General features: G+C 39.0%; 1 protein-coding gene across 1 annotated transcript in view; it reads left to right on the top strand.

Annotated features, from left to right (window-relative positions):
- Positions 1–23,695, top strand: part of PIGN (phosphatidylinositol glycan anchor biosynthesis class N) — a 142,642-nt gene extending 118,947 nt beyond the window's left edge. Inside the window, exon 31 of the mRNA XM_017867141.1 lies at positions 21,973–23,695. Within this exon, the coding sequence (XP_017722630.1) occupies positions 21,973–22,096 (124 nt within the window). The 3' untranslated portion in view covers positions 22,097–23,695. The remainder of the gene's footprint in view (positions 1–21,972) is intronic.
- Positions 23,696–27,117: the final 3,422 nt, after the last annotated feature.

Here is a 27,117-nt window from a genome sequence, read left to right as displayed (position 1 = left end):
TATATATATATATATGGAAAAGGAGTACAGTCTAAAAAACCATGAAAAATATGGTATAGTAAATGTAGATACTAGTAACAGTTGTTTATTGTCGTTATCAGATATTATGTACTGTACATAATTGTATGTGCTAGACTTTTATAGGACTGTCAGTGCAGTGGGTTTGTTTACACCGGCATCACCACAAACAAGTAAGAGTAATGCTTTGTGCTGCAAAGACACCGCGCTATCACGAGGTCTGTTATAATCTTACGGGAACACTGCATACATGCAGGCCATTGTTGACTAAAACGTCGTTATGTGGCGCATGACTACACTAACGTAGAAGTTCTTAATAGTGCAGTGAAAAAAATTAAAACTTAGTATCTTAGTATAGAAGGTGCCAATATGATTTTGAGGTAAGTGCAGCAAGTAGCCATTATTTTAAGCCTCTGGAAGTGAGACGTCTCTCCAATTCTTGGCATTAGCACATTAGCAAATGTTTACATGGAATGCTGTGGGGAGGATGATAGATGTTAAGTCTAGAGAGAACTAAAGGGCAACAGAAGATGCAAGATAAACTCCTTGAATCCATGGTTTCAAAGCTGATCATTCCAGTGTCCTTGTGTGTTTCCTTAATCTCTCATCTCTGTTTAGAAAAATGAGGCTGTTCTAGTTGCAGTATGAATTTTATATGGTGGTTTAAATTTCATGTGATCATTATCTGTCTCCTAGAATCTTTAATATGGTAACCTTTTAATATGTGATAACTGTTTAAAGTGTAAATAGTGTAAAGTGTAAAGGCCAGGAACAGTGGCCCACACTTGTAATCCCAGCACTTTGGGAGGCCGAGGTGGGAGGATTGCTTGAGCCCAGGAGTTTGAGACCAGCCTGGGAAAACATAGTGAGACCGTGTTTCTACAAAAAGCAAAAAAAAAGAAAAAATGACCCAGGTGCAGTGGCCAATGCCTGTAGTCTCAGCTGCTTGGGAGGCTAAGGCAGAAAAAGTGCTTGAGCCTGGGAGGTCAGGGCTACAGTGAGCCATGACTGGGCCACTGCACTCCAACCTGGGCCACAGAGTGACATCCATCTCAAAAAAATAAATTAATTAGTTAATTAAAAATAAGGTGTAATCTGAACAAAAAGTCAGTTTCCTTTTTTTTGTGATTTCAATTTCAATGATTGCCATAATCTGTTAAATTTCTTTTCTTTGAGAAGAAGAAAGCAAAATTGATTCTTTTGTCTTTTCTTCTCCAAATGCATTCTGAGATAGAATACATTTTTGTATACTGATTTTATTTCATTTAGTCAATATTCATTCATCACTTTGCATTGCCAAGAATTGTATGGGTTTGCAGGAGACACCATGTGTTAAACATCCTCTTCCCTCTGTTGATACCTCTTAGGCAGCTCCTGGCATGTACTGCCTGGTTATTTATATACATATCTGCCTCTCCCAATAGACTGTGGATTCCCTCGGATCCAGGATTGGATTTGAATCTCTTACATGCCATACATGCTTGGCACGTAAAAGGTACTCCATAGATAATTGATTTTGTTTTCATTTGTCTCTTAAACTTGAAAGTTAGGGAAAGTTTAGATATCCCCTTCTGCTCCCCTCCCCAGCCCTCTCATCCCAAAGTGCCCAGGCAGATAGTGGCCAGAGCATGGGCTTTAGACCAGAGCGCCTGGGTTTGAATCTCATTTCTGCCACTTTTGAGCTGTGAAACCTTTGCTAAGTGACTTAATCTCTCTAAGCCCCCCATTTCTCTTGTAGTCATTTTGAATGAATTAATGTATGTAAAGCATTTAAGTATTTAACATAGTGCCTGGCATCTAATAAGCTTCAGTGAATGCCAGCAATTGTTATTGTTGTCATTCTGTAATTCTGTTTTTTTTTTTTTTTTTTGTCCTTTATAGTGCTTCTTGCATTTGGCATACCTCTCTTTACTCTACCATTTGATTATTTTCATTTTAGACATAGGTCAGAATTTTGCTTCAAAAATGTTCTGGTAAAATACAGTATTTTGTGTATGAGACTTTTTCTTTTATTTTTAACTGTGATAAACTACACATAATGAAATTTATCATCATAACAGCTTTTCAGTGTACAGTTCAATGGCATTAAGTATGCATTCACATGGTTGTGCAACTATTACCACACACCATCTGTCTCCAGAACTCTTTCCATCTTGAAAAGCAAACTCTGAATGCATTAATCAGTCACATCCCATTCTCCCTCTCGTCAGCCCCTGGCGACCACCATTCTACCTTTCTTTCTATGAATTTGATGACTCTGGGTACCTCTTATAAATGACATCATACAGTATTTGTCTTTCTTGCAACTGACTTATTTCACTTGGTGTAATATCATTAAGGTTCATTTATATTGTAGCATGTGTCAGAATTTCTTACCTTTTAAAGGCTGAATGATATTTCATTGTATGTGTATATGCATATGCCATATTGTTCACCTGTTCATCTGTCAATGGATACTAGAGCTGTTTCCACCTTTGGTTGTTGTAAATAATGCTGCTGTGAACTTGGGTGTGAGACTGTTTTGATCAGAGACGTCTAAATTGGTTTGACTCTAAAGAGGTGCCAAGGAATGAAGAAGATGCAATTTTCATAGGAAGATATGCATCATTAGTTTATGAACAGGCATTAATTTGTATTGCACTAAGAATTTTAGATTTTCTTTAATTAGCTTGAGGTTTATTTGGCATGTTTTTTCTTCAAAGTAAAAATTTTTTACTCTGATTACCAGTAATAACATATATAAAACACAAACCACCTTTTCATATCCATGATCTCAATTCAATCCAGCAAATATTTATTGAGCACCAGCTGTATGCTAGGAGAGTTACTGGGGATGAGAAACTCACAGTTCTGGGTTCTCAGGAAGCATAAGGCTGGAGGAGGAAGCAGATCCGTGAGCAGGCCATATGGTGCAGTGTGAGAAATTCTAGAGTAGTCTCTCTTGCACTGTGGGGACACTTAGGGTGTCTGTCTGAGTCTTGTAGCTTAAGGCAGGTTTTTCAGGACAGGAGCTGTCTGAACACTGAAGTGTGGCGCTTACAAAAGCACGTTGGGTCACAAGAGCTAGGGAGAATGTGTAGAGTGAGAGAAGGTGAAGAGCAGAGAACAAGAATAGAAACGGGGCTGAAAGAAGTGGCTAGAAGGCAGGAGAAAACCCGAGAGAGAGCCGTGTTGTGAAAATCAAGTGAGCATTTCAGGCAGGAGAGAGGTCATGCAGTCTCAGATGTGACAGAGGGTAAGTGAAAACATAAAGGCGTGCCTTGGTTTAAGCGGCAGTGGGCATTGTTGAGCGTGGCTGGAGAAGTTTCAGGGGTAGGATCTGGTGCTAGATTGCTGCACTAAATCAGATCCTCCGGTTTCCAGGTGAGGACTGCAGACCAAAGATAAACATTTTTCTTTTTTCTACCAAGACCCCAATAAAAATAAAGACACTTAGCAAAATGAAAAGAATGGGAGAAGGACTATCAGCAAATTTGAGTTCAACAAATTTCTAGAAGATAGGTAACCAGAGGGAGGAAGCAGCAGCCCAGAAGCTACAGACCGGTATGACCAAAGGGAAGGGAGTTGCAGGGGCTTCAGACTCAGTCAGACAGTAATGTGGAAAGAGGAGTGAGGAAGGGAAGCAGGAGATTAATTGGATATCTGCCTACCAAATGATGGTATCAGTAGGCTCTCCATAACCTGTCTCCTCCTTCCTTCATCCCCATGGAGAAAGTGCTACAGGCAGTTTACTCCCAGTGGAAAACCAGAAGATGCCTCTAAAGAGACAAAAAAAAAAAAAAAAAAAAAAGAAAAGACCTGGGAGGAATTTCACTGCTATGATATATGTGCCTCCACTTTAGTAAGGCTGTCCTCCATTCTAGCATGTGTAGCCTCCTCCTAACAAAGGACAGAGACAGGCATCCCTCCTACTCATCCTGTAACATGACACAGCAATTCCTATCACATGCCTAGAACTTACTGGTGGCCATCCTATTTGTGAGTTAGACCTAGAGGGAAAAGAGACTTTCTTAAAAACTGAAATACACACTACCCTTGACCCAGCAATTCCATGCCTAGGTACCCAAGAGAAGGCAAAACAGATGTATGCTGAAAGACTTGTACAGGAATTTTCAGAGCAGCTATATTTGTAAGAACCAAAATCTTGAAACAATCCAAATGTTCATCAGCACATGAATGGATAAACAAATTGTGCTGTAGCCATACAATGGGATATTACTTATCTAAAAAGGAAGTGAGTAAGTGATGAACTCAACTACATGGATAACTATCAGAAACTTTATAGAGTTAAAGAAACCAGATATTTAAGACTATCTAGTGTACTCCATTTATATAAAATTCTAGAGCAGGCAAGACTGTAGTCACAGAAAGCTGATCACCGGTTGTTTGGGGCTGGCAGTTGGGGTATGATTGACCACAAAAGGGTATGTAGGAACTTTTAGGGTGACAGAAATGTTCTATATTTTGAAGGTGTTTTTAGTTACATGGGCGTACCATTTGTCAATACTCAGTTAACGGGACATTTAAAATGGTTCCATTTTCTCGCATGTAAATTATACCTCAAAGTTGATTCATAAGGAAAAATAGAAAAATTAAAAGTTGAAATGAGTGGAGCATAGTATACATAGATTAAATTCTGGTTAGTAGGAGGGACTTTGTTTTAAATGGATGCATCCATAAACAACAACATAAAGGTAATAAGTCATATTAGGGGGGTAACCACCAGAAGATCTAAAAAGAAAAGTAGTTAGAGTGGTTACTCTGAAAAGTGAATAAGAAGGAATGAGATATTGTTGCTTTTCATTATAAGTCTTTCTCCATTATTTTGCTTTTCTAGTACTTGCATGTATGACTGATAAAAAAGAGAAAAATGCATGAGTAGAATTGGAGGTCAGGAAGTAGAGTTCTAAGTACAGACTACTCTTTCAAGTTTAATTAGAAAGGGGAGGAGAAACAGAATAGTAGTATTTGCATGGGAATACCCTCACACCTCCCTTTGAGGGAGATTTTTATTTTCATTTATTTTACTAATGAGCATGAGGAATATTATAATTAGAAGGAGTGAATGTCCCTAAATCAGTGTAATTACTCTCTGTCAAAGAAGGATTTTGAAGGCATTATGTGGGGCCCAAATGGAGTGAGCTCATTTCCAGAGCAGAGCAGAGCAGAGGCAGAGAGCCTCCCACAAGGTCACAGCAAGGCTGTGCATTGCTACAGAGTCCCCATACCCAACAGTTGTTTATCTGAGATTGGAGTCATGAAGGACGTGATAAAGGCTGTTCAGAAACCACAGAGTCCTCTCTATTAGACAAAAGGCAAAGTAAGATAGAAGCTCAAACTTGAGTGGGAGGCCCAGGATGTCAGTCAAAGGGTTGCCACTGGTCACACTTCTACCAAAAATAACCAACACTTCTGTGCTACTCTATTTACATTACTTTCTACATTATTTCATGTGATTTCCCTCATAACACAGTAGATATTATCTTTCGCAGTAGATACATTTGCCATCTCCATTTTACAGATGAGGACACTGTGGCCCTAAGGAGATTGTGACTTGCTCGTGTCGCAGAGTCAGTCAGTGGTTGAGCTGATCTTAAAGGAAGCACTTGTGAATGGTGAAGCTGCCATGGGGTGTGCATGCTGCTCAGTCACTGCTTGTTTTGTGCATGCTGCCAAACTGCACAGTTGGCAAAGTGATTTGTTATTTATGTCAGAAGATGGAAACAAGTAGTAAATGTCACATTGGTAATTAAGAGGAAAACCTTGTGACATGAAGACTATTGTTAGCAAGTTAAAAGTATGGTTAAAGAAAGCATGTGGGAGTATTATCCTGCCAAAACTAAAGCTTTGAGAAGGGCTTTTGCTAGGGCTACAGAGAATGGGGCAAAATCAGAGAAGCAGTGATGAAACGAGATACCTAGAAGCAAGCCCCTGAACAGAAATTTTCCTTGGCTGCAGCATCCCCTTTGCTTACCTTGATTACCTTTATGCCTAGGACTGAAATAGAGGAGATTTCAGCCTTGGAATCCTGAATTCATTATCTTTTTCCTACTTACTAACATATTTAGTTTTTCATGCTTTATTCAACAACTACTTACTGAGCAATAACACAAGTCTGTCTTTTTAAAAATATTTATTTATTTATTTATTTATTTTTTAAGACAGAGTCTTGCTCTGTCACCCAGGCTGGAGTGATGTCAGCTCACTGCAAGCTCCGCCTCCCGAGTTCACGCCATTCTCCTGCCTCAGCCTCCCGAGTAGCTGGGACTATAGGCGCCTGCCCCTGCGCCCGGCTAATTTTTTGTATTTTTAGTAGAAACGGGGTTTCACCGTGTTAGCCAGGATGGTCTCGATCTCCAGACCTTGTGATCCGCCTGCCTTGGCCTCCCAAAGTGCTGAGATTACAGGCATGAGCCACCGCGCCCAGTGAAGCCTGTTTTTTTAATTATGTTCATTCTGCCCCTTACTCAGTTTTTCTCAACTGAATAATCCATTCTCTTGTTAGTTCATGATGGGTTCCATTCTGTTCAGCACTCTTTTCCCTGTTTCGTTTCTATTTTCAGAAACGAAGTGTTTCATCACTTTTAGTCTTTGATCTAAAAGTTGATTGGCACAGTATTCCCAGAACAACTTCTCTTTCCTTTCTCTACCTCTCTAATAATGCACTGTTTTATAAAAAAGGAAGAAAAAAAAAGGAAAGGAGGGGAGAAAGGAAAGAGAGAAAGGAAGGAAGGAAGGCATGCAAAGGAAAGAAGGAAGGAAGAAAGGACCAAGGGAGGGAAAGAGAGAGAAAGAAAAAGAAAACACCTTTTAGCCTTTTATTGTCCCCCTTCCTGCATCAGTATCAGCCTTGGGTCTATTCTGGAAGTCCTGTGTTTGTCTTTGTCCAGGAGGCCTTCCTTTATCCCTTCTGCAGTCTTTAATGTTGCTTGTTTAACGACTCACCATTTTTCTCTTGAAAATTCTGGGAAGTTTTTTTTTTTTTTAGAAGTGTCACGCCTGTAATCCCAGCACTTTGGGAGGCCGAGACGGGTGGATCGCGAGGTCAGGAGATCGAGACCAACCTAGCTAACACGGCAAAACCCCGTCTCTACTAAAAAATACAAAAAACTAGCCGGGCGAGTTGGCGGGCGCCTGTAGTCCCAGCTACTTGGGAGGCTGAGGCAGGAGAATGGCGTAAACCCGGGAGGCGGAGCTTGCAGTGAGCTGAGATCCGGCCACTGCACTCCAGCCTGGGTGACAGAGCGAGACTCCGTCTCAAAAAGAAAAAGAAGTGTCAAGTTCAGCTGTTTTAACTAATTTAATACAACCATGTTTCTCTCCTCTCCCTCTGGGATCACCAGAAACTAATTGGGGGATTATATTGTTTTGCCACAGAAAAACTTCTACCCAAACCTGGGAAAAGCAGGTTAAGTTAAACAATGATTGGGAAAAGTTAAGGATTATTGAGAAAGGTATTAAATTGATGATAATGCTATTACTAGTAGAATATCATTTATTGTATGCAGTGTATTAGGAATTGTACTTATGTTATCTCGTGGATGCTCATGAAATGATGTGGAGAAAATATTAACAATTTCTATTTTACAGAGTAGAAACTGGTTCTGAAAGACTGATTGCACAATAATGTGGCATAGCTAGGTTTATTTTTTGCATTGTGTATGTGTTTAATATATCGATCATTTTTAAGAAAAAAAATACATACTGAACACTCACCATGCATAAAGCATTCCCAGACATTGTCAAGTACCCAGAGATGAATGGGACTTAAGACTTGGTGATGCTCCATCTCTGGAGATAGATAGCTTCTTCATCAGGAACTTAAGCATAAGGATGTATAACTGGTATGGAACATTCCAGTCCTGGAAGTGTATGACTCTTAATGGATGGCCACTGCTTTCAGGGAGGTTATGGCCTAATGTAGGTTTAAAGACATAATGATCATGATTATAGTATAAGGCAACATGTGGTTAAGGGTTATAAGAATACAGGAGGGAGGCTGCTTTACTTAAGTCTTCAGTGACAGAAAACATTATGTCAAGTCTGGCATTTGAACTGGGCCTTGAACAAAAGGTGTAATTTCTTTTTTTTTTTTTAATTATACTTTTAAGTTCTAGGGTATGTGTGTACAACGTGCAGGTTTGTTACATATGTATACACGTGCCGTGTTGATGTGCTGCACCCATTAACTTGTCATTTACATTAGGTATATCTCCTAATGCTATCCCCTCCCTGCTCCCCCTGCCCCACGACAGACCGCGGTGTGTGATGTTCCCCACCCTGTGTCCAAGTGCTCTCGTTGTTCAATTCCCATCTATGAGTGAGAACATGCAGTGTTTGGTTTTCTGTCCTTGAAATAGTTTGCTCAGAATTATGGTTTCCAGCTTCATCCATGTCCCTACAAAGGAAATGAACTCATCCTTTTTTATGGCTGCATAGTGTTCCATGGTGTATATGTGCCACATTTTCATCTGTCTGTCTAAAATAGTCTTCCCAAACCTGTAAGTCCCCTAATTAAAATTACACCAAAAGGTGTACAACCTTGTTTACTCTCATCTCCCTTTGGGATCACCAGAAACTATTGTTTTGCCACAGAAAAACTTCTACCCAAAAGGTATAATTTCACTTACGGCACTTACAGGTTTGGGAAGATTGTTTTAGACAGACAGATGGACATGAGCAAAGTCATAGAGGTAGAAAGCCCAATGCATATGTGCATGATATGTGATAAATAATTTGGATTTCAGAATCCATAGATTTTGGATAAAATCTATAAAACCATAGATTTTAGATAAAGAAATTTCTAGAAAATAGCCTTTGGGAGGCTTAAGTTTTTTATTTTGATATAGTCCATTTTATTTTACATTTATTACCCGTGTTTGCTTGATATGTTTTTATTATTTTTGTTTTCCCTTCTTTTCATGGGTGTTGATGCTCGGTACATTTTAAAAGAGCTAGTGCAAGCTCGCATTTAACGTCTATCATGACATTCCTCTTGATATTTGTGTGATACCTCCAGCCTTATTCTTAACATTCCTTTACACAGCCATCATGGAATAAACAGCACAAAACAGCAAGAAAAAAACAGAATACAAAAGCATAAAACAATGAGCATCATTCAAACCGAGGGAAACAGAATGACACATCAGCACTTACAGGCGGAGGATGCATTTATAACCACCACCACCCCGTACTAGCCTTGAGAAAAGGGTGTTAATTTTATGTTTCAGCGCTTTAAATAATTTATGTATACATATTAAAATACTATTAATGCTATTCAGGGTAAAAATATGCTATAGAAATATTTTGTGATAATATTTTTTATAATGGGAGCTGCCCTGAATATACAGTGATCTTATGCCCTGATTTCCCGGAGACATTCCTGATTTATGCCTGTTGTCCTGCTATAATCATCACACCCCTGTCTCTACAACATTAAAAATCCAAAGTGGATAAGAAGATGATAAAGGCACAGCCAGTGAATAAGTTATGTTAAACCTTAGTTTACCTCTTTCTCAGTGTTTCATCATTGGGGATCTAACCCCCATAGGTTAAACGGGGCGCTTGCTCTGAGAAACTTCTCAAAGGCAGGTATAAGAAACCTCAGATCTCTGTTCATCAGGCCGATGGCACTGAACAAATCTACATAAATTTCCCACATATTCTGTTAGTCATTCCTGATGAAATATCTCTTTGCTCTGTCTTCTTTGTCTCATTATATTGTCTAAAAGATGCCCTCTTTAAGAGAAGAAGTTGATTGCAGGGTCAGGGGAGTAGGGTCAGGATGGAGAGACAAAAATGAAATCTGAGTTGGTGAAGTTAGGCTTTCTAAATGGAATTGCCCCAATTGATGCTGCAATGTGATGTTTTTGTTGTTGCTAAGTTAGAATTCTAAGGTCTTTCCTTATTCTAAGGTCTTTCCTTTGTATCCTGTGTAGCAGTAATGGCATATAGTGTCTCTGTGAACCATGTGTTGCTGGTCTGATGGGCAGGAGGGGTTCATGCATCTTCATAAACATTTAGTTTATTGCGAGGAAAAGGCTTGGATAATGGTGGGGAAGTAGGGGGAAATGTATGTCAAGATTCAGAACTAAAGCACTGTACGATAGGGTTCACATGTCGAAACTTCATTATTGTACTTTTTTCTGCTTCCTGTTTGTGAGAATGTTGCGTTTAAGTTTTGAGTTTCCAGTTATTCTTATGTGAAGGTATATTTGAAAAGCTGTGGTGTTTCTTGTCATTTTGCTGATATTATAACTGTCCGGCAGAGCTCCCTTCACGGGTGCCGGGGTTATTGGAATTGTGCTCCTGCACTGGTTCCCCTTCATGACGAATTTTATTCCTAAACTCCTTTGTGTTAATAGTATAATTAGCAATTTCAGCCATTCCGTGCTTTTTATTCACGGGAGTGGAATGTTGCCCTTTTGTCCTCACTATTTTATTGCTTTGTGAATCCTGAAGTGGTGGGAATCTGTCCCAGAATTTGAGAGAGGAGTGGGAGCTGACTGCCCCGTGAATGTAGTCTGGTGTGTATCTGTAATGTTTATAGTGTTGTGGTGACTGCTGTGGGTTTTTAGAATACTTCTGAGAGATTTGTCACCTATTATTAATAGTTTCAGGTTAATAAGTATAGCTTCTTAAACAATAAAAGATTGTATTATTAGGGCATTAGATAGTGTATCTGTTTATAGCCATAGTACTCTCTGTTTCAAATGCATGTTCAGAGCAGATTTTACCAAACTGAAACTGAGACTCAGGAAGGATGCACTGCAGTCAGTGTATTCAGCTGAAACAACTGGTGTGAGTTCAGTGTTTCTCTTGAGAACCTGTGGTATCAGGTATCCTTTTTAACAGCCATGTGAAAAATATCCTGCCCAGGCCATAAAACTGTTCAGCTGACAGAGCTAATTTAGTATTTTCTTCTTTTGATCTTTACACTTTATCTTCGTTTATAGCAGGTCATAAACTTTATAGAGTATTGCCTTTTATATGGCATACTGAAAGTGCATTTTTAAAACTAGAGAAAAAAATTCATTTGAGGTAATTTTCATAACTATAAAAACATATATTCAGATTTATGTTCTAAATCCATTTGTAGTGAGGTGGGTAGAGTAGTCAAGATCATCAGTTTGATTGAGCTGCAGTTTGGTTTGATGGCACTATTCATTTGGACTTTAATTTTTTCCCACATGCACGATTGTTATACCTTATTGAAATACAAATGACAACCAACGTGTTTATCATTTCTCTTTCGATATAATGAGAACTCAAAAAAAAGAGAGAACTCATGATTCTATTCAATAGTGTTTGTATATCCTAAATGTAATTAATAAGTGTCATAAAACATCTGTACTCTTACAATGAATACCAAACTTTATCAAAATCAATGGCTCTCAGACTTTTTCTGCCCCAGTACATCGAACAGGTATGACCTGCTTCTACTGCCCATCACCCTGATAGAGGAGAAATACAATCAACATTTTGTCACCATTGTGCAGGTTGAAAAGGCCTGCCTGGCAATTCCGTGTGCCTCCACACATACACTCTTCCCCTTGACCATCACACGTGTACATCTTGAGAACTGCTGATTTAAATGATGGCACAATAGTCATGGGAGGGGAGTGGGAACAGCTGAACTCATTTCAAGTTGAAATTTGATGTTCCTTTAACTCTGCTATGTTGAGATGACACCAAGACTTGATTGATGCAAGATATCACAAGTTGGATGCCTTATGGCTCAATTGCATGAAGATGATGAGCTTCACAACTGTTCCCTGCCAATTATGTTAGCTTACATGAGCTGAGAGTAATTTCAGGCCACTGTAAGGAGATGAGTGATCTGTGGAATGCCTTTGATAGACAGGCTTTAGATTAAATTTGAGGATGGGTCACCTACTGGTTTTACAGGCCATTTTTGTTAGACATCAAGTCAGATTTAATATTTTAACCTAAAAGTGATGGCAAAATTCAACAACAAAATCTGCTAGCATGTAATATTTTCTTTCTTTGTTTTTATTCTTAACAGCTTAATTGAGATAATTCATACCATAAAATTTATCTATTTTAGTTTAATGCTTTAATAAATGTTTTAAGTCATTTTGATGATTTTTAGCAAATGAATGGAGTTGTGCAACCATCACCACAATCTATTTTTTGAACACTTCCATCACACAGAAAATACCCGCTACCTGTTCACAATCTGTTCCCATTACCATCCCAAGCCCAGGCAACCACAAATCTGCTTTCTGTCTCTACAGATTTGCCTATTGTGGACATTTCATATAAACAGAAAAATACAAAATGTAATTTTTTTTCACCTAACTTCTTCCAGTTAGTGTAACTTTTTATTTTATTTTATTTTTTTGCCATTCATCTATATTGTAGCATGTAAAAGTACTTTATTCATTGCTGAATAATGCTCCATTGTTTGAATATACCACATTCTGTTTATCCTTTCTATAATGCTTATAAAAGATTAATCTTTTATGGTCCTTGTTGCTTTTAATCTATCTAGCTCCCTACCTCCTTGCCTGGTTTCCCCCATCGAACTAAGGTCAGATTGAGCTTTTCTGGATTTGACCTCCAGGCTTTATGCTGAAGAGTTTGTACTCATCTCATCTCTGACTACAAACTTCAGTCCCTGAAGAAGCTGGGATGATTCTATCCAGTGTTTTGTTTTGTTTTGTTTTTTTGAGACAGGGTCTTGCTCTTTCACCCAGGCTGCAGTACAGTGAGGTGATCACCACTGCAGCTTCCACCTTGTAGCCTGAAGTGATCTTCCCAACTCAGTCTCCTGAGTAGTGAGGACCACAGGTGTCTGCCACCACACCTGGGTAATTTTTTTAATTTTTATTTTTTAGAGACAGGGTCTCACTCTGTTGCCCAGGCTGGTCTGAAATTCCTAAGCTCAAGAGATCCTTCTGCCTTGGCCTCTCAAAGTGCTGGGATTACAAGCATGATGAGCCAGTACACCTGACCTGGATTGAGGATTTTAATCTCAGGAACTGGTACCAATTTTGGAGTGTCCTCTGAGGCCTCAGAAACAGAACAGAGTTGAAGATTTCTGTGGTAATTATGAAGTCAGCCTTAGAGTTCTGTGGCTAAACCTAGCATAATTTGTAAACATCACATAAATAGCAATATATTACAAATATATTAAAGAAAATACTGAAAGCATTAAGAAAAAATAAGTCATTCATAATTCAGTGTCTCAGTTTGTAGTATTCAGGGAGAACCACTATTCAACATATTGATGTATGTCCTTTTAGCTTTAATTTGTGTGCAGACATATACAGTTTTTTTAAAAGATGGTTTTCTGCAATAACCGTTTCCCCATGTGAATAAATACTTTTGAAAATATGAAAGTTAGTCTTATGAGCAGTGCAAGGTCAGAGATAACGAGGTTCATTCATGTTTGTGTCTTTCCACAGTGTCAGACTTTTGTCGATGCTATTTCAATAGCAAAAGCCACGAATTGCATGGAGTTTTCTAGGAGGCAGTGCTCCTTAGAACTTCCCGGTCACTTGGTAGTCACAGCTACACAGCCACAAGCCACTCCACAAGTCAGTCAATATTGTAAACTATATGTAATATTATACCTAATTAATATCTAAATGTTGCAGGTTAAACATTCCACAACAAAGTAACATTTAACATCAAGAGGAGAGAAGTAGGAAAAAGGGTTAAGGAAATAGTCCAGGGAAAGTGAGGAAGGCAAAAAGAACCTCCCAGTCTGTGCCAGGGCCCATCTGTTTTACAAGAAAGAGTCTTTGATGTGTGCACAGACTTCAGTGGCAGATGCTGGGTGCTTATCAGGAGTCACAGCAAGACAGTGTCAGTAAAGACAGCCATTTTGAGCTGTGAAGTCCTGCTCTTTTTATGGCTGCAGAGTCCTCCAGTGAGGACTGATAGTGCAAGAGTCTGCCTGTTTATGTCCTTATCTCGTTGGATGCAGTCTTTATATATTAATTTATTAATCAAAATATCTTGTCCCTGTTGGCAAAGTGTCCTATGAAATGTAAGATGGAGTCTTTTTTCTGAGATGGAGTTACTTGTGTCCAAGGGTGCTCTGTATAGTTAGTGTAGCTAGAATGGTGTGAGGGAAAACATGGTGGGGAGAGAATTCAGAGAGTAGATATTTGCTATCACTTATGACCTTTGAAAGTCATTGTAAAGAACTGGGAGTTTATTCCAAGTGTAAGTTGAAGCATTAGTTTATTGAGCAGGAAGTTATTTTATTTGCTTCACATTTTTGACGTAACACTGGCCACAGTGTAAAGAACCTATTGGAGGGATCGAGAGAGGGAGCAGGAAGATTGAGGAAGAGGCTTTCATGGTATTGTAAGCTAGAGATGATGGCAGTTTAGGCTAGGGTAGCAATTCAAAATGGCAACAAGTGGTTGGACTTAGAAAATATTTTCAGAGAGGCTGATAGGATTTGTTGGTAGATTAACATACTAGGAGAAAAAAAGAATCAAGAGCGACTCCTAATTTTGTTTTTTAATCTTGAGTAACTGAGGGACTAGGAAAGCCATTGCAGAGATCTGGAGAAAGCTCTAAGAGGAGTGAGTTTGGTGAAGGAAGGTGTGGGAGATTAAGATCTGGGTTTTGCATATATAAAATTTAAATTAGGATGGTGCTGGAGGGAGCTATGGAATCTTAGGAGAGTTAGAATGAGAGAAATTACACATTAGTATGGTCAAGGATATGCTCACCTAGAGAAGGAAAAATGGGTAATATCTAAGAGGAAAGGGATAGTTGGAAAAATATAGTCCTTTAGTACAGTGGTCCCCAGTCATTTTGACACTAGTGACCAGTTTCGTGGAAGACAGTTTTCCACAGATGGGGCGAGGGGTGCAGGGGCCGGCGGGGGTGATTTCAGAATGAAACTGTTCTACCTCAGATCATCCGGCATTCATTATATTTTCATAACGGGCACACAACCTAGATCCCTTGCATGCGCAGTTCACAATAGAGTTCATGCTCCTGTGAGAATCTGATGCCGCCACTCATTTGACAAGAGGTGGAGCTCAGGCAGTAATGCCAGCGATGCAGAGCAGCTGCAAATACAGATGAAGCTTCACTCACTTCCCTGCCGCTCACCTCCTGCTGTGCGGCCCAGTTCCTAACAGGCCATGAACTGGTACCGGTCCAAGGCCTGGGGATTGGAGACCCCAGCTTTAGTGGGAGAGTTGGGATGGGATCCAAAGTAGAAGTGGAGGGGTTTGTTTTAGACAAGAAAGGTACAGGAGGCAATATGGGCACAGATATGAGTGGGTTAGAAAGTTCGGGGTGAGAAGAGGCACTTCTCTTGTGATCACTTTATCAGTGTTTTCTCAATTAAAAAAAAGCAGAGTCGTCTGCTGAGATGGGAGGAAGGTGACAGAACTTTGAGGAGAGAAGGACACAAATTGGTTTGACTCAGAGAAGAATAATTCACAAGTGTGCAATCAGGATTGAGACACTGATGAGAACCAAATCTCATTTGTGCTTATAAGTTTACAGTGAGTCCAGCCAGGACAGTTGGGAGTTACTGGTGATGATTCCTTGATCTTGGGTGACAGGATGATCTGTTCTCTTCCGTTGTCCTGTTGATACTAATGCCCGTGTTACATTTAACTTTATATTTTAATATTTTGTAGGGCTAGTTTTACTTTACTTTTGTAGAAACTTTTTGTTTCTTTTGGCATTTTGATTTTGCTGTTTAGCTTTTGGTATTGATTATCCTTATTATATTTTGGGGAAGTCCAATTTTATTAGGTTAGTGCAAAAGTAATTGCGGTTTTTTCCTTTTTTTTTTTTTTTTTTTTTTTTAAATGGCAAAACTGCAATTACTTTTGCACCAACCTAAATAAGTTCAGATTAAATTTGCCAGGGTAACATAAAACAAAAGAAGATTTTATCGTTTTTTCTAATTACAAATTATCTTTAATAATTCATTTAACAAATATTGATTAAATGCCTATAAGACCTTGCACGAGACGTTAGAGGTGCAATGGGAAGAGAGATAAAAAATTATAGTCCCTGCTTCCACAGATCTTACAGGCCAGGGTAGAGGCTAGCAACCTATGCCCTTTAGCCAAATGCAGCCCACCTCTTGTTTTTGTACAGCCTGTGAACTAAAAAAAGTTTTTAATTAAATATTTCATTTTAACATTATTATAGATTCACATGAGGTTGTAAGAAAGAATACAGAGAGATCTCCTATACCCTCTACCTGACTTCCCCCTAGAGGTAACTTTATGCAGAACGATAGTATAATATATAGTATAACCAGGATGTTGACATTGAAACTGTCAAAAGACAGAACATTTCTACCAGCACAAAGATCCTTCATGTTGCCCTTTATAGCCCAGGCACTTTGCTCCCACCCAGAAACCCTCCTTAACCCCTGGCAACATTTAATGTTTTCCATTTCTGTAGTTGTTACTTCATAAATATGATATAAAGTAAATCATATAGTATGTAACTTTTTGGAGTTAGCTTTTTTTTTCCACTCTCAGAGTAATTCCCTGGTGATTCGTTGTTGCATATTTCAGTCGTTCATTACTTTTTATTGCTGAGTAAATCCATGGTATGGATGTGCCACAGTTTGTTTAATCATTCACCTGTTGAAGGACATCAAGGTTATTTCAAGGTTTTGGCTATTATGAACAAAGATCCTATAAACATTCTTGTGAACATTTTTTTTCCCTCTGGCGTGCATGCTCAGAATCATGGTAGTTGCATGCTGAGTTTTAAAAGAAACTGCCACCAGAGTGGTTGTACCAGAGACTGTCAATCCAGTTTCTCTGCATCCCTGCCAGCATTTGGTGTTGTCACTATTTTTTATTTTAGCTGTTCAAGTGGGTGTGTAGTGATATCTCATTTTGGCTTCAACTTGTATAATGGTTAATGATATTGAACATTTTTTCATCTGTTTATTTACTATCTGTATATCCTCTTTGATGAAACGTCTGTTCATGTCTTTTGATCATTTTCTAATTGAATTGTTTGTGGAGTCTTTTTTTACTGTTGAGTTTTGAGAATATCCTATTCTAGGAAATAGTCCTTTGTGGCTGAATGCAGTGGCTTATGCCTGTAATCCTAACACTTTGAGAGGCCAAAGTGGCAGAATGTTTAAGCCCAAGAGTTCAAGACCAGCCTGGGTAACATGGCAAGACCCCATCTCTACAGAAAATACAAAAATTAGCTGGCTGTGGTGGTGCATGCCTGTGGTCTCTGCTGCTCAGGAGGCTGAGGTGGGAGGATCACCTGAGCCCAGGGAGGTCAAAGCTGCAGTGAGCTGTGATCATACCACTGCACTCCAGCCTGGGTGACAGAGCAAGACCCTACCTAAAAAAAGAAAAAAGTATTTTGTTGAATGTATGGCTTGCAAGTATTTTATCCCAGTCCGTGGCTTGTCTTTTTACCCTCTTAACAGGGCCTTTCACAGAGCATAAGGGGTTTTTTTTTTTTTTTTGGTTTGTTTGTTTGCTTTGAAGCCCTATTTATCAGATTTACTTTTTTAGATTGTGCTTTTTGTATTAAGACTAAGAGCTCTTTGGCTAGCTCCAGATCCCAAAGATTTTTTCCCCAAAATGTTGATATTTTTACATTTTACTTTTAAGTCCATGATCCATTTTATTTACTTTTTGTAGATAGTGTGAGACTCACACTGATAGGCTGTGGTGACATCAGGTATATGGTTTACACTCTTTTTGGGGGATGGGGTGCAGATTTGCATGGGTCTGCTTCCCTGTCTGTACTTGCTTTAGCTGTGTCCCATCAACTGTGATGTGTTGCCTTTTTATTTTCATTACATTCAATCTGTTTTTTTTATTTCTCTTGAAACTTCATCTTTGACCCATGGATTATTATACAGTTGTGTTGTTTCGTTTCTGAGTGTTTGGTAATATATCTGTTATCTATTGTTGATTTCTAGTTGGATTCCATTGTGGTCAGAGAAGGCACTCTGTGTGATTTCAGTTCTTTTAAACTTGCTGAGGTTTGTTTTATGGCCCAGAATATGGTCTATCTTGGTGTGTATGGGCACTTGAAAAGAGCATGTATTGTGCTCTTGTTGGGTGGAGCGTTTTATCACTGTGAGTTAAATCCTGTTGTTTGATAGTGTTGAGTTCTTCTGTATCCTTGCTGATTTTCAGTGTTGTTTTTCTATCAGTTTTTGAGAAAGGGTATCTTTGCTCTGAAGTCTGTTTCCTCGGAAGTCTATTTTATCTGATACTAATATAGCTACTCCTGCTTTTTTAAAATAAATGTTTGCCTGATGTTTCCTCCATACTTGAAGTATCTTTTAGACAGCACGTGGTTTGGTCATTGGTCATTGTTTTTTATTCTCTTCTACCAATCTCTGTTTTTTAGTTGGTGTATATAGACTATTCACATTTAATGTAGTTATTGATATGTTAGGGCTTAAGTCTGTCATTTTATTTTTTTATTTTCTGTTTATTCTCAGTGTTTTATGTTTCCTGCCATCCAGTATATTACTTGAACATTTTATGGAATTATTTTTTTACTTTTCTGTGGTGTATCTCTTTGTATGGCTTTTTTTTTTTTTTTTTTTTTTGGAGACGGAGTCTCGCTCTGTCACCCAGGCTAGAGTGCACTGGTGCAATCTCAGTTCACTGCAGTCTCCGCCTCCCGGGTTCATGCCATTCTCCTGCCTCCGCCTCCTGAGTAGCTGGGACTACAGGCACCTGCCACCACGCCTGGCTAATTTTGTTTTTGTATTTTTAGTAGAGACAGAGTTTCACCATGTTAGCCAGGATGGTCCTGATCTCCTGACCTTGTGATCTGCCCGCCTCAGCCTCCCAAAGTGCTGGGATTACAGGTGTGAGCCACCGCGTCCAGCCTGCATGGCTTTTTAAATGGTTGCTCTAGGTATTTATATATACATAGCTAATCCCAGTCTACTGGTGATGTCATTTTACCAGTTTAAGTAATGTATAGAAACCTTACCTCCTTCTACATCCTGTTGCCTTCCCCTGCTTACAATATAATTATCTTAAATATTTCCTCTACACACATTTGAAACCACATCAGACAGTATTAGAATTTTTGCATCAGCTATCAAATATAATTTTAAAAACTTAAGAGGACAAGGAAAACTTACTATCTTTACCCAGATTTTTACTTGCTGAGTTCTTCTTACTTTGTGATTTTAGCACATTCCTTCTTTTATTGTTTTATTTCTGTTTAGAAAACTTCCTTCAGGCATTCTTTTAGATTAGGTCTGCAGGCAATAAATTCATTTAGGTTTTTTTTTTTTCATCGGTGAATTCTGATTTCCCCTTTATTTCCATGGGATAGTTTTATTGGATTCTGGGTTGACAGTTATTTTCTTTCAACACTTGAAAAATGTTGCACCATTTTCTGGTGATTTCCATATTTTCTGATGAGAAATCTGCTATTCAAATAGTTTTTCCCCTATAGGCAAGGTGTCATTTCTCACTGCTTTCAATTCTTTTCTTTGTTTTTGGTTTTTAGTAATTTGATGTGTCTTTGTGTGGATTGCTTTGAGTTTACCTTATTTGAGGTTTGCTTAGCTTCTGTAAGATTTATGTCTTTTGTCACGTTTGGAAGCTTTTCAGCCACTATTCCTGTGAGTACTCTTTTAGCCTCTTTTTCTTTTCCTTCTAGAACTCCAGTGACACAAATGTTAGATCTTTTGTCACAGTCCACAGGTCCCTGAGACTGTGTTCATTTTTTTTTTTAAGTCTATTTTTGTTTTTTAGGCTGGGTAAATGCTGTTGTTTTATCCTCAGGTTCACGGATCCTTTCCTGTGTCCCCTCAGTTCTGCTGTTGAGTACTTCCACAGAAGTTTTTATTTTGGTTATTTTATTTTTAGTTCTAGACTTTTTTATTTGCTTCTTGTTTACATCTTCTGTTTCTTTGCTGAGAATTTCTGTTTCTTAGCTCAGATTTTGGTTTTTTTTTTTTTTTTTTTTTTTTTTTTTTTTTTTTTTTTTTTTTTTTTTTTTGCTTGTTTCTAGTGTGTACATAATTGCTCATTAAAGTATTTTTATAATGACCATTTTAAAATTTTTGCCAGATAATTCTAATAGCTCTATTATTTAGGTTTTGATATCTATTGATTGTCTTTTTTCATTCTGCTTGAGATATTCCTGGTTCTTGATGTGGTGAATGATTTTCTCTTGAAACCTAGACATTTTGGATATTTGTTTATGAGATTCTCAGTCTTACTTAAACCTTCTGTTTTAACTGACTTCTGACACTACTATGGCAGGGGAAGAGGAGACACTACCTCATTTCTGCCTGATGAGGTTAGAAATCCAGGTCCCCATGCAGCCTCCATTGGCACCCTAGAGGGAGCTCCTTACTGCTGCCTGCCAGGGACCAGCATTACAGCTCCCTGCAAGGCCTCCACTACTGCCTTCATGGCTGGGAAGGATAGAGGTCTTCTTTGCCTCCCATGAGACCTCCACCAATAACATGGTCAGGAAAAGAATGGCCTTTCTACCTCTGAGTGGAGATGGAATTCGTGGCTCTGCACTAGGCCTCCTCTGACATGACCCCATTGAAGAGGGGGAGGGACCTCATTACTGCTTCATGGAGGTAGAAGTCTAGGCTTCCCACGTGATGTCCACTGACATCCGCCAGGTATGGACAAAAGTACCAGTTTCCCTCCTCAGCCTTCCTTGACACCATGACAGTGGAGGGGAGGGCACAGGTGGGGAGTTAGAGTGCCCCATTATAGCCTGGTGAGGATGGAAGTCTGGGCTCCCCACTCAGCCTGTGCTGGAATAGGTAGGGGTGGAGCCACGTTTCTTCTGTGGTGTTTGGCTGAAGTAGATCAGTTACTATCTAAACATTTTCTGTCTTTCAGGACTGCTCCTTTCCTTGTCTATCCCTTAGCTAGAGAGAATAGGCTCTTCTGGTGGTGGTATTATTGTTTTTTGGGGATTTTTTGGGGGTCTGTGCCCACTGGCGTTTCTAGGTTGCTGGTGTCTTCCTGCAAAAAAAATTCAGGAATTCTTTGGGACCCAAGATCACTGACCAGTCTGCCCTCTTTCCACCACCTGGAGTCATCCGATGTTTGTTTATAGTGTCCAACATTTTAGTTGTATAGTCATCCCTCTGTATCCTCGGCTTCCACATCATGGCTTCAGCCAGCTATGGACTGAAAATATTTTTTAAATTGCATCAGTACTGAACATGTACAGACTTTCTATTCTTGCCATTATTCTCTAAACAATACAGTGTAACAATTACATACATGGCATTTACATTGCGTTAGGTTTTGTAGGTAATCTAGAGATTATCTAAAGAAGCAGTCCCCAACCTTTTTGGCACCAGGGAATGGTTTCATGGAAGACAGTTTTTCCACACACTGCTGTGTATGCAGGGATGAGGGATGATTTCGGGATGAAACTGTTCCACCTCAGATTATCAGGCACTCATTAGATTCTCATAAGGAGGGCACAGCCTAGATCCCTTGCAAGCACAGTTCACAATAGGGTTCGTGCTCCTCTGAGAATCTAATGCCGCTGCTGATCTGACAGGAGGCAGAGCTCAGGCAGTAATGCTCACTTGTCCACCACTCACCTCCTGCTTTGCAGCCAGTTCCTAACAAGCCACAGACTGGTACCAGTCCACTGCCTGAGGGTTGGGGACCCCTGGTCTAAAGTATACAGGAGGATGTGCATAGCTTATTTACAAATACAACACCATTTTATATCAGGGATTTGAGCATTCGAAGATTTGTGTATTCATGGAAGGTCCTGGAACCAGTCCACGGACAGCTGTACTTGAAGGTCCTGGAACCAGAAACCAACGGACAGCTGTACTTAGCAGGAGAAATAGGGGAAGGAACACCTACTCCAGCTCCTGAAAGAGGAGATTTTCATCTGTCCATTTAAAACCATTCAGAGGAAGCTCATGCTTTTCCTCACCTATGTTCTCTCTGCCTATAACATCTTTTTCTCCCTTTGCAGCATCAGCCACTATGTGATTGTCATGTCCATGACCATCTTTTTGGTGTTCCTCAATGGCCTGGCCCAGCTGCTCACAACAAAGAAACTCAGACTATGTGGCAAACCCAAAAGTCACTTCATGTGAAGTTGCTGAAGCACCATTCAGCATCTGGATCCTGATTCTCCTTTTAAACTAAAATCTCATCAAGGACTCAATAAGAAGATGGATATGGATATATAGTATATTCTACTCCTGTAGGAAAAATGGTATTTGGAATTCCGAATTGACAGGTTATCTGGAACAAAGGAGCTTCTTTTCTTTTTTTCCTAGATTTTGCAGGCATGAAATAGTGATTATATCTGTGGAAAAGCATAGGAAGGAATTCTCCATTTTCGTTTTTCTCCTTTGGCTGGCAGTTCTTCCCAGTGATGTTGAGAACACCTGCAGTAATCTGGTCCCCAACCGCACAGCTTCCTGCATACCCAGAAGCGAGCACATGCCTGTGGGGGCAGTGCTGATGGCATCCAGAATCATTGCCGTGGCTGAGCTGGAAGGAAATCACCAGGTGCCACCGTCAATATTTATCAGCTTTCAGCACTGGTTTTGTTGGACAATCAGGGTGTATTATTTCAAAAGTTTAGTATGCAATAATACTATCTTATCCTTGTTAGTGCTATTTCTCGGGTTTTCACAGTCAACCGCTAGATGCATGTCTATCCTTCACTTTTTGGTTTTGTTTTTTCATTTCTGGATTTTCATGGAATTTCTGACAACACAAAAGTAGAAAGTGCTTGGTATTTCTGTCTTATACATAGGAAAACATTTAAAATAAATAGTTTTTAATTGTAGGCTCAACATTTGTTACCCCATAGCTTTTTCATGTATTATTTATTTCCCTTTGAATTTATTTTTACTGTCATCTATTGTTTTAACAGGAGTTTAAAATTCAATGGTTTAACTTTCTGACAATATCATAAGAATTCATATTAGAGATGTTATTCTTTCTGGTTGTGAGATTCTAGCCCAAAGGCCTAAAATCATCAGATTAGATTTCCATTTGTAAACAAATTCTAATGAGCAAAATATCTTGAGAGCATTTTTTATATGGATTGTCCATAAAATGACCTTTACATATCCCTGTGGAGTTGGCCTTTTGCCTGTGGTATGCCGGTAGCTTTTGGCTGATGCAAAGCTTTCCTGGTATGTGCACTATTTTTAAGAAGTAATTGCTTTTGAATTAAGTTATAGCATTACTAATTCACGTTAATGACTAGGAAGCCCTCTGTAATTTACTAGATTTTTCAAATTGGTGGGGAGTGAATAAATACAATTTAAAAGAGTCAGAAATCAGTTTGGTGAAGTGTACTTTCTTAATTTCGATTTATGATGAAATGTAGTTATAATTTATTTGTAATACTACTTTATGGTATACCAGTGAAAGAATTACAGTATAAAAAAGAGGTATTAATGTTTTATGAAATCTCATGCATCAGTTCATAGCATAAAATCTAGCTGGACAACTAAGAAGCTATGGTAGCAAACAGTGATGTTGATGGAATGAGAACCATGAACTTTCATATTACCTCAAAGGATTTTTTTTATCAGTTTTTTTCCACACATCAGAGAAAACTGACTGTATAAACACTTATCATTGACCTCTTTCTATGTGTGGTTTTGCCTTTTATCTTTTCCCAAATTTTTATACAGAGAAATTAATAAATATTTTATTACAACATTGTAAAAGGTGCTCAGTATTTTTTATCTTTCTTTATGTTGCTCTTCGAGGCATGTCGTTTTCTTAATTTTGTCCTTTCAGGTCCATGTGAGTCTGTAGAATAGGTTAACTTCCTTCTAACAGTATCATAGAGTTTGTGTTGTGCGCCTGCAGCCACAGGCTCACCCTGCTGCACCGTAACTGGCCCCTTCAGACTCACATGGGAATAGGCCTTTTCTGTTGCAGTTTCTCAGATATCTTTAAATGTTTTGAAATATATATTTTATATTGAAAACAGAGAAAAAAGAAACAAGAGTTAGGGAAAAGTATTTCTATTTAAGGTATTTATTTTTTCATTCTACCTATGCCATAGATTTCTGAATCAAGACTTAGGACATTTGCTGATTAACAATGTTTAAATTAGGAATTGTTATAAGAATTAAAATGGGCAGAACAAGTTGTGAAAATATTGAACCAAAAAAGGCGGTGCTATAATCTTAGAGGGCCCATGAATAAATCTCAGAGGGAATCCTAAGGCTTTAGGAAACCACTGCAGCTTGTCTGTCATTTCCCAATATGTTAATTATTATACTTAGTGTACAGTATTTAGAATACAAAATGCTTTTTCGTTTTTTAGGAAAATAATGTTATAAATGGTTGTATATTTTCATAGTAATGTCATTAAAATTATTTGTTAATGATAGAGCTGAATTAGAAAACCTCATCAGTTATAATATGGTTTCTTATGAAAAACTTATTACAAATTTCAGCCAACTCAGATATTAAGAACATCAGTGTCAACCCTCCTCCCCTCCTGCCACCTTTATACACTTGTTTTGGTGGACTAGGGGCTCCTTTTCTCCTTTTTGACATATAACTGTACCATTAAAAACATGATTTCTGATGAAGCTGGCCTGGAAGGAATGAAGGCGATTGCATGGGCATGGTCTCTAGGAGAGGCGTAGCTGTTGCAGGGCCCCCCTGTCCTTGAGAGAACCTGGTGAGCTCCCATATTCACACTAGATGCCAGCATGTCAGGGGGCTGAAGAGAATGGAGCTAAATCAACTCTGTCATTTGGAGAAGACCCCCTTCAGACCAGTTCTGAGAACTCCTTCTTTTAAGAGACCAGAGATAACTTGACCATTTCTCACCTTTTCATAGTTGTTCTTTTTTATGTTGACATTCCCCTTATTGTTTTTAAAATGCTTCAGAGTATTAATGATTGTTATGCTGTGTGCTTTCAGTACTGTGGCAATATCTTTGTAGCATTTTCCCATTTCTGTGTCAGCATAGTTTTTTGTTTTGTTTTTTCGTTTTTGTTTTGAGACAGGATCTCTCATGCTCAGGCTAGAATGCAGCGGCACCATCTCGGCTCACTGCAACCTCTGCCTCCTGGGTTCAAGTGATCCTGCCACCTCAGCCTCCTGAGTAGCTGAGACCACAGGCATACACCCCCACACCTAGCTAATTTTTAAATATTTGTGTGATGGAGACAGGGTTTCACTATGTTTTCCAGGCAGCAGAGTTTTTTTTTTTAAGACTGGGATTTCTTTATAATGCTTTGTTCTTTTAAAAAAAGAAAAGGAAACATTAATAATCAAAATTATCTTTAATTGGCCTCACAGGGCTAAAATCTAGAATTATTATTACTCTTGGGTAAACTCATGAAAAGTACGTAATATTCATTCTATAAAGAAACAAAAAGAAACTTTGAGATGTGTCTCTTATTCATTTCCTTGGGTACACTGAAAACAGATTACAATTATTGCTCAACTTTCTAACTTGAGAATTGCAGCATTTATTTGCTACTCAGCAGCATTTCTCAGAGATTGTCCCTTAGAACATTGGTTCCTTGTAATACAAAGAAATGTCATAATAAAAATAGTTTCTTTTTTCTTTTCTTTTTTTTTTTTGAGACAGACTCTGGCTCTGTCACCAAGGCTGGAATGCAATGGTGCAATGTCAGCTCACTGCAACGTCCACCTCCCTGGTTCAAGCGATTCTCCTGCCTCAGCCTCCTGAGTAGCTGGGATTACAGGTGCCCGCCACCACGTCTGGCTAATTTTCATGTATTTAGTAGTGACAAGGTTTCACTGTGTTGGTCAGGCTCGTCTTGATCTCCTGACCTCAAGCAGTTCACCCGCCTTGGCCACCCAAAGTGCTGGGATTACAGGCGTGAGCCACCTCACCCAGCTGAAAAGAGTTTCTTAATTAAATATATTTGAGAAACATCTAGTCAAACCACCTTAAATAGGCGTATTTACGTTAGTTCTAAGGGAATTTAACTTGTGATGTACATTGTGAAGGGAGGAAGATGGCATTATGCCAAAAGTTTCCACTTGCTTGACAGCAGACCCTATCTTAGAGTTTTCCTCCTGATTGGTAAACGTAAGAAATGTTGCCAAAGCTGGGCTCGGTGGCTCATCCCTGTAATTCCAGCACTTTGGGAGGCCAAGGTGAGTGGATCACTTGAGGTCAGGAGTTCGAGCAGTCTTGGCCAAAGATGGCAAAACCCATCTCTACTAAAAATACACACACACAACAACACAGCACACACACACACACACACACGACACAAAACAACACAACGATACACCAGTCTGGCCAAGATGGCAAAACCCCATCTCTACTAAAAATACACACACACACACATACACACATACACAGTCTGGCCAAGATGGCAAAACCCCATCTCTACTAAACACACACACACACGCACACACACACATAGTCTGGCCAAGATGGCAAAACCCCCATCTCTACTAAACACACACACACACACACACACACACACACACATACACACACACACACACACACCCTGGCGGGGTGGCAGGCTCCTGTAATCCTTGCTACCCAGGAGCCTGAGGCACGAGAATTGCTTGAACCTGGGAGGTGGCATGAGCCGAAATCATGCTACTGCCTGGGTGACAAAGTGAGACTCTGCCTCAAAAAGAAATATCTCCATATAAGTTTGCACTAAAAGCTCAATTGTCATAGTTTTGAAAATAGGGTGTTGTATGCTTGATTGAATTTTTTTTTCCTGAGAACTGGAATGGCATTTTTACTTTATCCCTTAATGTGGGAAAACTTTACAATGTCCTGCAATTTTTCCTGCCTCTGTATATATTACACCTGTCATCACTGAGTCTTTCACGTGGGAAAGGCCAGTGGTACCAGATGGCATTCGCTTCATCACGGCTCATTGTCCAGCCCTGTTGGGGTTTAGACTAAACCTTCATACCTTATGTTTTACATCTTTTACCTGAAAAATAAATTTGCACCAAATTTCAACTTGTTTTCTTATGATTTGACATTGTTGAAGGTGATTAGTAGTTAAATTTTTATAATGCTTTGTTATTTTAAAAAACTATGAAAACATCGATTATCAAGATTTCCTTTAATTGGCCTCAAAGGACTAAAATCTAAAATTATTATTACTCTTGGGTA

The sequence above is a fragment of the Rhinopithecus bieti genome, unplaced genomic scaffold, assembly GCF_001698545.2.
Source record: "Rhinopithecus bieti isolate Rb0 unplaced genomic scaffold, ASM169854v2 scaffold_2554, whole genome shotgun sequence".
Taxonomy (NCBI): Eukaryota; Metazoa; Chordata; class Mammalia; order Primates; family Cercopithecidae; genus Rhinopithecus; species Rhinopithecus bieti.
Note: the sequence above shows the minus strand (reverse complement) of the source record. Positions and strands in the feature narration are given on the sequence as shown.